The 16,508-nt window shown below is 39.5% G+C and overlaps 1 protein-coding gene across 1 annotated transcript; it reads left to right on the top strand.

The window, feature by feature from the left end:
• Positions 1-773: 773 nt before the first annotated feature.
• LOC114769468 (succinate receptor 1-like) lies at positions 774-6,752 on the top strand. Its single transcript, XM_028962500.1, has 2 exons — positions 774-842; positions 4,911-6,752. Exons 1-2 carry the CDS (start codon positions 840-842, stop codon positions 5,838-5,840), a joined length of 933 nt encoding a protein of 310 aa, XP_028818333.1. The 5' UTR covers positions 774-839; the 3' UTR covers positions 5,841-6,752.
• Positions 6,753-16,508: the final 9,756 nt, after the last annotated feature.

Genomic DNA, 16,508 nt, shown 5'->3' with positions numbered 1-16,508 from the left:
AATACTGGTCAATATTCAGGCGGCACATTTTATAAATGTTCACGTCCACAACACTTGAGATGGACAGATATCTATACAGATTTTTATTGGACTATTTGATAACATTGTTTTTAAACTTTGGCATTTTAAACTTTTTAAACTTTTTTTTTAACAAGGTGCACATTGATGGGCGCATTGATGTTAACTGATTAATATTAAGTCAATTTCCTTCTGTGTGGTTATTACATATTTCTGTTTGCACTAGTATTGTTTAGTAACATTATATGTGTAAGCCAACTAATATTAAATCCGTCCATCCACCCCTCATTTCATTTTCTAAGCCTGTGACCCAGGCCAGGGTCACAGAGAAGCTGGATCAACCATTGCATAGGACTATAGTTGTAAAATGGCAATTCTACTTTTAGAATTATATTTCTTTATTACTATACATATCAAACATATTTTCCCCTTACTTCATGTTATATTTCTGTTAGGCTTTTCCTCCAGTTGGTCTCTGTTTAAGCCACTGTCCATTCTTAGGACATGATGTCAAATAAATGGGTTTTTAGTGAATACATAGGTCCCCTTCTACAACAGACACTCTCCATTTGGGAATAACAGAGGGAGGGAGGTTTGTACGACACAAACAATTAAGGTCTGACTTGTCAGTGCGGGTTAGATTCATGTTTTGCAAGGGAAATTTTATTGTTGATTTTAGATAAGCATATCTTTTCTTATACCGGTAGCAACCGCCCAGCAGTGTGTTTCAAAACTTCCTTCTCTAAACTACCAGCATCACTCTGTAGCCTTGCGTCTACAGTCAACATCAGCTTCACGGTGTGGCACCCTGAAAAAACACAATGGTAAGGATAAATGTCCATAAAATGGAAATAAGTGCCTTAAAGCTGATTTTGTCCTGTTTTTGTGTAATTTATGTTGAGATTCATTAATAACTGGAGTTTGATTCTGTAGGATTTGATTCAATTTCGGTTTTCAATTCAATTCAATTTTCAATTCAGTTACCTTAATTTTATTAACTTTAAACTTTGCATATGGTGTATTTGTTTTTATTTAGGTTTTCCCTGCGTTCAGATTTCTCTACCTTTCAATGTTCCATCACTCTGTATTTTGTTTCATATTCTAGTGAATGGGTTGTGTAAATTTTTTTATACTATTTTTATACTATTTTATACTATTTTATTTACTAGTACATTGATTGTTAATCATTATAAGGTGGAATTTGTTAAAAGAATTGCTAATTGTGACAGCTTCACTGAAAAAAGTTATTTGAATCTCTATTTTCTACATTTAGAGTTACATGACCTCAAAAACATGTGTCATTAGCCCAGTTCTGACACTCCCATTGTGGGACATTTCAACAGGATTCCTCAGCAATGTATCAAATTGCGTATCATGATCAGCATCAGGGCTCTATCTACATTAGCAATATCTACATTATATTTACAATATTTCAATACATGGTATACTGTGTATACTGTTGCACTGACAATAAACCAATCTTGAATCTGCTACAGCTCTTCTGTAATATCAGACAGACATTTCACTATTAAAAGAATTGTGAATTGTGACAGCTTTACTGAAAAACGTTCTTAGAATTTTCTACATTTCCTCAAAAACATGTGTCATTAGACCAGTTCTGACACTCCCATTGTGGGACATTTCAACAGGATTTTTCAGCAATGAATCAAATTCTGTATCGTGATCAACATTAGGGTTCTCAGCAATATCTACTTTACATTTACAATATTTCAATACACGGTGTACTGTGTATACTGTTGTACTAACAATAAACCGATCTTGAATCTTGAATCTGCTACAGCTCTTCTGTAATATTAGACAGACATTCCCCATATGCATCAATGAGCTTTGGATGAAAGATACAGCTGGATCCAAATACATACACTGGATAAAAAAGCCCGTTCGGATTCAAAGTAATGTGTGAGAGAATTTTTTTTTATTATTATTACTTTCTTCTACATACATTTTACATTCAGTTACAGTTTACATACATTTACATACATAAGTATTTGGTAGAATTGCCTTTAAACTGAATGACTTGACGCAAACGCTTTGGGTATCCTTCCACAAGCTTCTCACAACAGTTTAATGGAATTCTGGCCCATTCCTCCTGACAGAACTGGTGCAATTCAGTCAGGTTTGTAGGCCGCCTTGCTCTACCATGTCTTTTCAGCTCTGACCACAACTTTTCTATGGGATTGAGATCAGGGATTTGTGATGGCCACTCCAAAACATTGACTTTGTTGTCCTTAAGCCACTTTGTAACCAATTTTGTAGTATGCTTAGGGTCATTGTCCATTTGGAAGACCCATTTGCGCCATAGCTTTTACTTCCTGGCTGATGTCTTGAGATGCTGCTTTAATATTTAAACATATTGTTCTTTCTTCATGATGCCATCTTTTTTTGTGAAGTGCACCAGTCCCTCCCTGTTGGGATGGTGTTCTCAGGCTTGAAGGCTTCCCCTTTTATCCTCCAAATATGACGATGGTCATTATGGCCAAACAGTTCAATTTTTGTTTCGTCAAACCACAGGACATGTCTCGATTAGGGTCTTTGTCCCTGTGTGTATTTGCTTTTTTACGTCACTTTTGGAGTAATGTTTTTTTCCTCGCCTTTCAGCGCATGTCGATACAGGACTTGTTTCGCTGTGATTCACTCTTACCAGCTTCAGCCTGCATCTTCAAGAGGTCTTTTGCTTTTGTTCTGGGATTGATATGCACATTCCGCATCCGAACACATTCATCTCTTGCACTCATGAGCCATCCACGTCCTGAGCAGTATGATGGGTGAACATTCCCATGTTGTATATACCTGCCAAAAATTGTTTGAACAGATGAACATGGCACCTTCAGGCATCTAGAAATTGCTCCCAAAGATGAACCAGTCTTGTGGAGGTCCACAATTCTCTTCCTGATGTCTTGGCTGATTTCTTTAGACTTTCCCATGGTGTCACAAAAGGAAGCAGTGTGTTGAGGTGTGACTTTAAATACATCCACATGTGTGCCTACAAAAATCAACTCAGGTGGTGTCAGTTAACCTATCAGACGCTTCCAAAGTCATGACATCTTTATCTGGGCTTTTCCAAATAGTTTAAAGACATAGTAACCTTAGTGTATGTAAACTTTTGACTTTGAAGAAAGCAATTAAACAATCTCTCAAAAATGAAAACTTTAACTCATTGTCACTCATCCATCCATCATCCACAATGTTTCCCTATTATGGGGTCCGGATGAAAAACCTCTTTCTAAAGAATGAAATCTACGATTGAACTGTGGACCTGCTATCTGATATATTCCAGGAGCTACTATAACAAAATAATTTATATCATTCACACTGCCTGTTGTTGGTATTAATGTTAAGCTTTTGCATTTCACAACCGGCAGACTGCTCTGCAATTCTCTGTCAGATAAAAAACTGTTTTCTTTCACACCATGGTTTGGTGACTGCTTAATTGTGTGTATTAAAACCTGATAATACACAGCCGACTCCATTCCAGCACAATTGTGCAGTAATTTCATTATTCACATTGTTATAATCTGGTACATAGCAAGGCCGTGTCTACAATTTTTTTTTTTTTTTATTTACACCAACTGATTGTGTGAAGAAACTGTTTAAAACTTTTTTTAATGGTGTTAAAAGTGGGCTTTGCCTGTTTGTTGTGCATTAATATAGCAATGATCCAACATTTTGTATCCTTGTTAAGAGATTTGCAAATATGTACATGTATACATTTTAGGAGGCACAATTTGACTTATTTTATTCATATTGTCTGTTGATTAAGGTCATTAGCACTTATCTGTAATTGTCTTGCAGCAATAATAATAAAAAAAACACATTTCGGCATATTACACCTCTCAGTGCACTGGTGAGGACTGTTATCATGGTGAAGTCTTGCGAAATAGTCACACTTTTAACTCTTGACTGATAGGAGGAGAGCAATGCTAGATGCAGACAGTTTCAGCCTCCAGCCTCCAGACTTTATTGTGTTTTTAACATCTCATCCTGGATGGCAGCTGATCATCTGAAACTCAACCCCAGCAAAACAGATATGCTATTCATTCACAACAACAGCACCAGATATTTAGTCCCTCCTTGATCTATACCTTGATCTCTCCGATCCTCCTGTTTGACTGGTACCACCTCTCGAGGTACTAGGAAGTGGTGGTAGTAGCCTAGTGGGTAACACACTCGCCTTCTAACAAGAAGACCCAGGTTCAAATCCCACTTACTACCATTGTGTCCCTGAGCAAATCACTTAACCCTAAGTTGCTCCAGGGAGACTGTAACTACTGATTGTAAGTTGCTCTGTATAAGGGAGTCTGATAAATGCCGTGAATGTAAATGAAAGCATTCATCTAAACATCTTTTCACTTTTTGCTCGTAGCTGGTGGAATGAACTCCCAATATATGTTAGAACAGTAACAAAAGATTTTCAAACTATAACCCTTCCTTTACAGATCACTCCCTAATAAGCGATATGAAACATTTAAATGATGGACATTTTAAGGTCATGTTTGGCATGCATATAAGAGTGTATGCCTGATCATAATTTAGTTGATCATAACTCCAAAACATAACTTCTGTTTGTGATTTTGGGCTATACAAAAATATATTGGTGTTGTAATGCTCTCCTCATGCTGAAGCTTCTCCAGTTCCTCTCAATGTCAAATAACATTGCACTAGGTGAACAGGTGACTAAATTGTCTTGCTCAAAATCAGAGCCCATCCATGGTCAATGTGTGCAGTAGCTGGGACTCACCCAGGGAAGGGCACCAGCCCCCCACAGTAATTAAAAAAATTGCATAAAAATAAAAAAATAAACAAATATACAGAATCATTGTTGTATAATACAGTTGTTGCACAATGTTAATTCTACATTTTTTCCATGTAAGCCTTTAAACTGCACAGATGCAGATCAGCTTCTTATGAAGTACTACCTGAGTCCTGTCTATGCTCTGGAGTTCACCCTTGGTTTCCTGGGCAACCTGGTGGTGGTTTTGGGCTATCCACTCTGCTTGCTGGAATGGAGGAGTACCAACGTTTACCTTTACAACCTGGCTGTGTCAGATAGCATCTTCCTCTGCACCCTGCCACGCTTGTCCTACCTCTATGCAAACGAAATGGACGAGACTTCGCCTCCAGCCTGTGTGTTCAACCGTTATATGCTCCACGTGAATCTTTACTCCAGCATCCTATTCATGGCCCTCGTCAGTGTGGACCGTTTCCTGCTCCTCTGTCACCCCCATCGAAACCACGTGTTTCTGACACGTAAAGCAGCCATCTGTGCCTCTCTTGTAGTCTGGTTGCTTGTCAATATTGAGATGGCCCCTATTATCTATTATAATGACCAGAATAACCTGGAGAACAATGGGACAAAGTGTAATGACTTTGCAAGTCTATCTAAGACCTGGGGCTTTTTTGGCTACAGCATGGGATTGACACTGTTGGGATACCTTGTCCCTCTTCTGGCTCTTTTTATTTCATCCCGGCGGATCGCCTCTGTACTCACGACTCAGGAGGAAGCATTCAAGAACAGGGCACAGTCATTCAAGCGGCCCTTATTTGTTGTGAGGGCAGCCTTCTTCATGTTCCTTCTGCTCTACACGCCCTACCACGTGATGAGAAACGTGCGCATTGCGTCACGGCTAAATGGACAGTCGGACTGCAGTGTTGAGCACATTGAGTCCGTGTACATTGTGACACGACCAATAGCGTTCTCTCACAGTGTCATTAATCCAGTGTTTTATTTCCTTATGTCAGATCAGTTTCGAGAGCTTCTGGTTGCTAAACTTCAGTCCTTGAAAAGGAGAATCGTGAACTGACAGGATGAACTGAGCTGTAAAGCCCCATCAGGACTGTTCTACTGACCTTTTTTTAACCTATTTCATTTCGAGTACCCACTGGAATGTGGGCGCTATGCGAACTACTGTTTACTTAGTCAATACTGAAAATTATCCTTAAAATAAACATGTAGCATGTGTGCCAATGAAGAGATGATGAACTTTTTTGTATGTAATTGATTCGGGTACTGTCAAAAGAAGAATGAACAATCAACAGGACTTCTCAGACCAGGGATAAAAAGATACGTTCTGAATGTATGGAAGTGTCTGTTTTGGCATCCGTAGCAACTTTTATTAAGATTCTACTAAGTATAGGTTACTTGTCAAGGCAAAAGAGGCTTTGTTCTTAAGCTTTATCCTGTATATTCACTAAGTCCCAGAAAAGAACTCTCGTTTTAAAGTTTGCAATAATGATGTAGTCAAACCCACATCTGCTGATAAACTAGAGTAAATTTGGCCTGTTTTATTGCTTTTTTGTCAATGCCAATGTATACAATGGCTTTAAAAACAGATTATCATCTTAAAATCAATTAAGATTTTAAAATGACAGACTTGGGTTAACAATGACAGAATTCCAAGACTAATTGTGGCTGATGAAGTTCTCTCTACATGTGTGCAGATATCAGTTATATTATATATTATTCATATTGATAATATATGTTGTATATTATTTATGTTTTATTATACCGCATTCATTAACAGCCATTTCTAGCTACCAGAGTTCTTTACAACATGATCAATGCTTGAACTGGAGTTTTGAGCCACTTTATGTTGTTTTAATTGGTGGTATATTGTGCAGAACCTTTGGAAAATTAAATTAAAAGTTTTATTATTGTTATTAAATATATTAAAACCCTGGATTCAGTGATTCAATATTATCCTATCTCATGTCTTTTTGCTACATGTTTAATCTAATTCCTGTTTTGTGTTTTTTTTTTTTTTGCTTTGCTTATTATTTCTAGTTGCAGGAATCAGTTAAAGAAACAAGGATGTAAATTCTTATTTGATAGCCAATTATGATGCTATGTTTTATTTCCTGTCGTCAAGCTAGATACGGTTTTGTCAGAATCAGAATCACTTTATTATGTTCATGTAACTCTTTCTGACAGTAAAATACAGTGTCTGCAACTATCTGTCATCTGCTAAGTCTGTCATTTCACAGATGTTTTATTATTATTTTTGCAATTTTTAAGAAAACCCTTTTTATTTTGTATTGGCCAAGACTTGTAACAGCTAGTGAAAGAGCCTGATCATACAAGTTTACTATATTTAAATGTTAGTGGTCTAAAACAAATAAAATGGATGCAAGGAAATGAAGAGCATATGACATTGAAAATACATCTGATTTGTATGGATTGCTCTTTTATTTGTATATAGTGTTTTGAACTATAAACCTGTTGTTTTTTGCACTGTCTATGAAGATAATAGGAATGAAACAATTGCTGAACTCAAAGGTTTTTGCTGGTGAATAAATGTAGCTATGGATGCTTCCAGTGTATATATTCAAATATTGCGGAACAAATGGAAACAGGCCGGGTACAGGTGTGATGGGTGGTGTCAGAGAGAACCCACACACAGATGCAGTGGAGCAAACGAATCACAATTCATTAGGATAAAGGAAAGGAACAAAGAGGCAGCCAGGTTGATAAATTAGGATAAAGGGTAGGCAACAGAGCTCAAACAGTTGGCTCGAATGGGCAATCAAAACACAAGTGCAAACCAGGGATCCAGGGGAGGATGTAATCCAATCTCAAAGTGAAACCACAAAAAAACAGTCCAATAGTTCAGTCAGGAAAAACAAATAATTATTGAGAGTATTCAAAGGTTGAGGGAGGGAGGGGGAGTGTACACAGCTTCATGTACACTTGGCATAATGAACAGGAAGAGGGATGTTAAATGGGCTGTACTAGCCTAGTGGGTAACACACTCACCTATGAACCAGTCCACAAAGTCACAGATTCAAACCCCACTGATAGTCTCAAGAGGGACTGTCCCTGTAACTACTGATTGTAAGGCGCTCTGGATATAGAGCGTCGTCACTGAGAAAACCCCACATTGGATTTAATTAATTGAATAATGCACATTAGTTCCACATGATTAATTTGATTTCAGGTTGTCCTAACTTGTAATATTTCAAACCATACATATGAATTTATGATTGATTATTAAGTAAAAATATTTATTGTTTGGCATTGAATCCAAATTAAACACATTATTCTTAAATGAGCAAATAATTTCTTTTAAGTGAAATGTTAAAATATTAATATCAAATCCATGTGATCTTAAAAATAAATGTAAATTTAAAAAAATGTAAACGCTTGGCTAATCTAATGGACTGTCACGTCCGAGAGCTGACGGGGGAGTGAAGTGCAGAGACGGCACATCTTGCACACAGTAATTTAAACACAAAAACCAAACTGCCGCAATGACCAAAAACTGGGGAAACAAAGGGGAGAACATAAACAAACCCATAGGCGTGTGGCGATTGCCAGAACTGAAAACAACACTACTCATACATTGCACGGTGCACATAAAATGTTGCAGCCCCAAATGGCTGCTCAGAAGCCCTGCTGTCATGCAGATTGGTGCCAGGTGCGTCTCCAGCTGCACCCAATCGTGACGTGGACCCGTGCAATGGAGTTATCGCCTGTGGAATATTCTCAGAGTTAAAGGGGATAAAGTCACAAAAAAGGTTGTGATTTTATCCCTCATAATTCCTCATTCCTCAAATTTTATTCCTCATATTTCTCAATTATTCAAATAAAGAAGAATACATCTTGTTCACAAGAACTATTTAAAATAGAAATGGGTGACAACTAACCTCATTAAACATACTTTTTGCAAAAAAGGACCCTGGCATACAAAAATCCCTTTCTAATATCTAGAGGTTTTTTTCTCTAAATACCCATAGATTCTAGTGTGAAACAGGGTTCCATGTCCAAATTTTATTCATAAATCTTGTGCACACAGTATGTATGTGTAAACTATTATAAAAATGGGTGCAAAAGTTTGTAATTAATGGACCTGTTAGTGGGTGCAATGCTCTGACATGCGTGGTCCCACTGTGACTGTCACAGCTAAATATTTAGAACTGAACTGCAGTGAATATTTGCACATTTGTGCAATACGAGCACAGTTCATTTCAATATTTATTAATGGCTCCACAATGTTAAAGCCCTGACATTATTGATAATGGATAGGTTGTTAATTTACCCTATAAACAGAGCAACAGAAATAGCTAAAGCTATTTTGATATTATTATGTCATGATGGGTGTATTTGAAATTCTATGTCTCTATTCAAGATAGCACTTGTCAGCCACAACATTAACACCACTGTTAGGTGACGTGAACAAGACGATTCATTTATATATTTCAGATCATGTTAGCAGCTCTCTCTCTCTCTCACTGTGTGTGTGTTATTTACCTGGAAAAATGGTATTAGGATGGATTACGCTAAGAACCAGTGTATATAATCTGTCTTCTCCTGTGAAACATTATATGCTGTTTTCTATCAACCCATAAAAAACCTAAAGAACTGTCCATCATGAAGTAATTTCCAAGATGTTGACTTGGCCTCCAAATAAAACTGAAAGTAAAGTGATTGTCATTGTGAAGTACAGCAAGCACAGCGACACAACGAAATGTGTCCTCGGCATTTAACCATCATCCTTGGTAGCCAAGTGTGTGGAGATGGTGCTTTACTCATTGACACCTCAGTTCAGGATTTAAACCAGCAAATTCCTTACCCGCTAGGTCACCACTGCCCCAAATTCTGCAGATCTCATTTCAGGTCTGATCCACTTATGGTCCTACCTCACTGCATGACTGAAAATCAAACACCTCGTATTCTTGTAGGTCACCTTTTAGAGGTCTAAATGAGTCTATTTCTTGACTGGTCAGAGATATTTTTGTGGCACAATATTTGCCAAGTAATATAATTCTGTGGATGATAAATGTGTAATACACGCTTCACGCATCATACATTATACCCCACAATACACATAACTACCTATCTGTGCAAGTCCCCTGCTGAAAGTTTTTGGAGTAGAATATTGCTAGAAGCAGAATATGTGTAGTCTCCAAATGTCTGAAATCCCCCATGTGCGAAAAAGCTGGATCTCAGGTACTGAGAGCAATTCCAGGAATAATAAGCACACACTGGTTGAACAGGCTGGCTCTAAGATCAGTATGATCAGTATGAAAAAGTAATGCCACCTGGCCCAGTGGACAGAAAGACAGATGTTTTATAATCGAATGAGCTTACCGACTTTCTTGTTGCTGCCAAAACAATCACTTGAACTAAACTTCTGCCAAGCCACAGAAAACTGGCCTTTTATCTGTTTGAGTTGAAGCCAGTCACCAACGGTGCAATAGTCTTTGTCATACTCACATTATAAGTAATATAGATGTTTCTGTCCTGAATATTTCCTCAAGCTGTGACGCTTTATTGCATTTTGGGGAAGATGTTCATGGTTAGTGGAGATTTTGAACATCCTTGAAGCCATGAAAATAAACTGGAACCATGAATTTAAGTGGCCCAGTCACTGCCCTAAACACGTGATAGTATCATATTGTCTTTTTGGTTATCTCTCCATGATAATACACATCAATGGTGACTAATTACATTCCTGAACAGGGCCAAAATTTACAGGATGAGTCAAGTCATGTCACAGTCTCCATGTGAACACTATCCCCTTACTAAGCCAGGGGATGAATTCTTTCCTTCAACATCAGGGAAGCTGAAGAACTTTGATGCCCATATTCTCACTATGCTCAGCCCGTAGTTCATGCATTTGACAAAATACTGAAATATTATTCATTATGGAAAACAAATAATACCTACACATTTGTAAGACCCTTCCTCAAACAAGGGTTTATGCATCACCTTGCGCTGCCGTTTGAAAACTCTGTCTACATGACCTTTCACATAAAAAAAATTAGATTAGCTCTAGGTCAAAGTAAACCCTGCTCAAAGACTCAAGATGATGCAACTTTTTCTCATCATAACAAATAGTGCATCATACAGGGTATTCTAATTCAGAAGGTCAGCCCAGGGGGGGTCAAAATATGTCAGATCCGGTTAAAACCAGTTTCCAGATCATGTAACTGAGAGACAAAATATTAAGCATTTTTTCCACCAGGCCCTACCTGCCCGGTTACTGGAGTTCGTATTATTGTTTTTCTCTATGACCTACCTTGCTCTTTGGCTTGTCTTGAGGACAAGACTGATATGACTCTGCACCAGCAGAAGCAGGGTTCTGGACTCAGCATCATGATATTGGAGATACATGGCAACTTAAACTGTTGTCCATGTTGTCCAGAGGGTGGTGCATGTCCATTACATACATCTGTAATGGACCTTTGGCAGCAAATGGGGTCAGTCCGGGTTCCTTTCAAAAACCAATGGGGAGGCTAAGCAAATCAATCAAGGATTAGAGCAATCACGACCATATCACTGCTCATCAAGCTTGTCCACATGGTCTAGACATCTCCTGTCAAACAACTGTCCTTCCCTCCTTGAATAACCAGAACCATGGCCATTCTGTCCACACCCAACCAACAATCAAAAGGTTTCCTTATTGCACAACTCAATCTCACTCTTACCTGGTCTAGGGTCAGGGACATAGCAAATGGGAAAAACACCTTCTTCTCTGGTCCCAAAGCAGACGCCATTTTGAGCCCTCTTCCCTATTACAGCCCACCATTCATGACAGGAAGGGGGAGGAGTCCAATCAACAGAATTTGCCAGTAACAGCGAAGCAAGTCTAATTTACTGACAATACGAGCCGAACCAACCCTATCAACACAATCTTCCATTTGGGGCAATGGAAATGAATCTGGTCTAGTTACTGCATTTACTTTTCTGTAATCAGTGCAGAAACGAACTGTTTCAGGTTTAGCTACTAGCAGACAGGGACTACTCCATGGACTACAGCTTGGCACATAGAACCCATGTTCCAACAAATAATCTACATCAGACTGCATTACCGTACGCTCAGTGGGATTTAGTCTGTATGGGTGCTGTCTGATTGGGGCATGTTCACCAACATAAATGTCATGCTTCAATAATGTTGTACATGACGGAACATCACCAAACAATGCCTTATATGTCTGAATTAACCTCATAACCTGCTCCCATTTGTTAAGAGGCAAATGTGACAGATGTGCGTCTAAGTCTTGCAAGATCACACGGTTTTGTAATCGGGGCGAAGACACAGGAACATTTCCCAGATGTAACCCATCCTCCTCGGGAGAATATTTATCCAGCAGGGGCATAGAAGCCACAGATAACACAGCAGCTCCTTTTCTCGGTGGATCTACATTGTCCTGTGTTGCATCACTATCTCTCATAACATATTTCTTGAGCATGCTGACATGACACACATGCATTTTACGTTTTCAGTCAGGAGTGCGAATAACGTAATCAGTTTCACTTAACTGGGACTCCACCATCCTGATCCAGACCGGAGTAACCCCATTTCGGACTGGATCCTGACAGACCCGAAAATTTGGCTTGGAGAGCAGACCCAATTAGGGTTAGTAATAAAACCAGAACTCTATCACTCGGCTGAAAAAACAGAGAGAGTGCTTTCTGATCATATTGGGCTTTCATAGACCCTTGTGCGTGTTGTAAGGAAGCTCGAGTGGTAGCACAAGCATTATGAAGCCGTTCACAAAAGTAACTGACAATCCAGCACATTAGTCTCTGTAAATGGTTCAGCTTCCCAGGCTTGAGACGTTCACACATGGTGTGACCGAATACAAGGTCAGCAGAACTGAATACCAAGGACTCCTGAACAGTTTCACGAATGGCAAATAACAATAGTGGGAGACCCTCATCCCATTCTTTAGCCAAAGCTAAACAATAAGTACGGATTATGGACTTCAGAGTTTGGTAAAAATGCTCTAATCCTCCTTGCGACTGAAGATCGTAAGCACTTAGATACCATATGTTTATTTTTTTTTACTGTTCTGAAACCTCCTTAAAGAGGCGAGACAGGAAATTCGAACCTTGGTCCATTTGGACCAATTTTGGAAGTCCAAAAACTTCACTAAGGCCCTCATTATATTTTTAGCCTAAACACAGTACCTGTGACCGAAACGTAAGAGGAACCACCACTTGATACACTGAATTCCAACCTACTGTACATCATCAGCAGTTGGAGGAGTCAACTTCCTCATCAAGATCCCTTTATCCCAGAAAAAGGCCACTGATTTTGCAGTTATTTTGGCCTTCTCAACTACAGATGAATGACACTGCTGCTCCTGGGACATAAGCGTTTTACTTACAGGCAGCGACATTGTCTCATCACACTGGACAGTAACAGCACGCATTTAACCCATCACCCTGACTGAGCAGTGGGCAGCCATGACAGGTGCCCAGGGAGCAGTGTGTGGGGACGGTGCTTTGCTCAGTGGCACCTCAGTGGCACCTTGGCAGATTGGGATTCGAACCAGCAACCTTAACCGCTAGGCCACCACTGCCCCGTGAGGATTTTGGTGAGGATTTAAGAGGTGAATCGTTCTTTTTTAAGATTTGGGCATTTAGCGATGAGATGGCCGGTCTCGTGACAATAAAAACATGTGTGACCATCACTAAATGAAACAGGCAAAGATCGAAATACGTTTTGATCCCGTTGGAAACTCCCATCCTGATCTGGTATTCGTAAGACTGAAGAAAACACAACTTTATGAGTAAGCATGACTTCATCTGCACAGACTGCTGCCTGCGCCAGTGTTGACACTTTCTGGTCGTTCAGATGAGTGGCAACAGCAAAGCCAATTCAAGTTCGAGACGTTTTAATTCCAAGTTTTATTGTTGACATTCAAGTTCAAACTGGCGTTTGCGATCACATTCTTCAGCTTCCCACTTCTTCAACTGGAAATTGTGCTCCAATTGTTTAAGTTGTAACTGATGCTCCAGTTCTTTCTCACACAGCCCACGAGCTTCTCTGTCAGCCCACAGTTTTGCAGCTTCAAGCTGCATCTGCTTCTCTTGCAGTGACATTTCCTTTAACCGAAGTTCACTAGCAATACTCTCAGCAGAGAGTGGACTACAGGATTTAGCACACGGGACCCCCTTTTCCAACAACCCGATTTTTTATGCTTTTACTAATAAGTCCTTCAACTTTCGATCTGCTCCTTTGTTAACTATGCTAACAACTAGTCAGAAGGGAACTCAACAAAACCCTCAAAACCTGTAGCCATGGTGACCAGTAATTCTACCCCCACATGCAAAATATAGAGTGAAATACTAGGTGAACCTGCTAAAACAATGACAACCACTACACAGACCCAACAACAATGGCACACTGGGTTGTTTACCCAAGTCAGTCTGCTCCTGTGGGATTCTAGGAACTCCAAATCCCAACCTACCTAACCAGTCAGCTACCTGAGATCTAGCTAGTCTTCAGGGAAGTTACTGGTTTTAGGCACCTTTAAACGCAAGCTCGTAACATTTTCAGTCTCTGAACCCATACCTTCCCCCGGATTTTTCCCCAAAAATAAACCAACATAACAAACAATGTCCGTTTGCAGGACCCTCTTAAGGCAGAATCAAGCTGGACAGCTCTACCTAACCAGAGTTCACAAGAAAACCCACATAAATAGACAAAACTCCAACTCACCCAGATGAGAACAGCCGCCAAGGTCCACAGCCTACCATATATTCTACCTACGCGATAGGAAATCCCGGACGAGCCCCCAAAATCTGTTACATCCCTGGACTAGGGCCAGGGACATAGTAAATGATAAAATGGAGAAAACTTCAAACCACCGCGATTGCACTTATGGCTAACTGTTTATTACAAATAAAGACATATAAATAAACAAAACACACACAAAAGCAGACACCATTTTGAGCCCTCTTCCCTATTACAGCCCACCAATCATGACAGGAAGAGGGAGGAGTCTAATCATGGGCTGATGAGGAGCCGCCCTGCAACATTACAGAGAGAGAGAGAAAGACAGAGAGTGAGAGAGAGACAAACAGAACATACACATACCTCGCCACGGGATGTCACACTCACTCTATAACATAGAATAACTAAATATAAGTATATGATGTAACTATAATACAGCTGGTTGAGGGTCTGGTGGATGCAAGGGATAAAATATGGGCTCACAAACAAATATCCCTGTCCTCTCTTGTCAGTTGTCCATTCATGCTCCCTTGGTGTTTCCTACAAAAGCACCTAATGGTCCTGTTCTGTCACTGTTACGCAATGCTTCCACCATAACGCCTCCAGCCCTACAGGTTTCTACAAGCACCGGAGTCCACAAGCATGCGGTCAGCTGCACAGAACCCATGCCTAGCGTGACCTCACGGGCAAAAGCACTTCAGTTTCCACTGCTCAAATGATAAACAGCAGCACTGAGGATTCCAGCACCCACATGCCATGCCCCATTGGGAGTTTTATTATTATTGATCATGCTTTGTGCAGCACCGTGTATGCTCTTTGACTTCTTGTGTATGGATTGGCCCTGTTATTCATTGTCTTCGCCTGTCTCCTTTTTTGGTGTTTACCCTAAGCTGGGTTTTTTTTCCTAGCTCTTACAACACAATTTATACTTTGCCTGTATAATGTGCACTTGAGTGGATTGGGCTGTGTTGGACTGGACCACTGACTCTTTGCCTGATTTCTGACCCTTTGCGTCTCTCAGGTTTACGAGTAAGAATACACCCATGAGGGTATCACGGTTTGCACCAATAACATCCACCTTTGCATTTCCCTTACACTGAGTCCTTGTTTTGCAATGTATGACTAATCCATGCACTACATTTATAAAGGACATTTCATCTCTCTAGCAATTGCTTAATAAAAAAAATAAAACCTTAAATTCTTTAATTGTTCAAATGGAACATGCAATGTCCCGGAAGAATGAAGAATGTTGCACAACTGGGTATTTATTGAACAGAACCAGATTCATTCTATCCACACCCAACACACAACTAAATGTTTTCCTTCTTGCAAAACTCCATCTTCACCATATAACCCAGAAAAATAATCAGAACTTTATGTAACTTTGATGGAAATATGAAACAGTAGACGCAAGGGAAAAAAACATGGGCTGTATTATAGAATTCAAAAACTGTAAATCCATCAAATGCAGCCTAAGTTGTAGACAAAATGGAAAATGGAGAAAAGCTAGTATAAAGTATGTAGATGGCCTGGGAAAATGGAGCAGGGGTGAGTATAATAATAGGTGCCTGCATGTCAGGGGCCGGGTCCTTCTGCATCTTTTGAAGGCCGCTGCCTGCAGGTACCTTTAAATGAGATGACCAAACCAGCAGATAACATTCTTATTAGCACTGGCATCTGGTACACACTGAATTTTAGGAGCTTTTCCAGAAGAAATAGAGAAAATTGACACATGTCTAAAATGGTGAAATTAGGACACTTTTTTAGTTCCCATGTGTTGAGTTCGGTCTTAAAATGCCACCATAGAAGGATTTTATGCTGTTTTTATTTTTGTTTTTCTGTTTTCATATATAAAATGACCTTAAACATAGCAGATAAGTCTGGAGGAAAGATAATTGCTCACATAGTAACATGGGTTGAATCCTAATCTGAAAGAAAACATTCTCATTTCGTACCACCCAGGATCCAAGTTGGGCTGCAACACAATGGTTCTATCATAAGTGCTGA

This window comes from Denticeps clupeoides, chromosome 19 (assembly GCF_900700375.1).
Source record: "Denticeps clupeoides chromosome 19, fDenClu1.1, whole genome shotgun sequence".
Taxonomy (NCBI): domain Eukaryota; kingdom Metazoa; phylum Chordata; class Actinopteri; order Clupeiformes; family Denticipitidae; genus Denticeps; species Denticeps clupeoides.
This window is presented reverse-complemented; position numbering and strand designations above follow the sequence as displayed.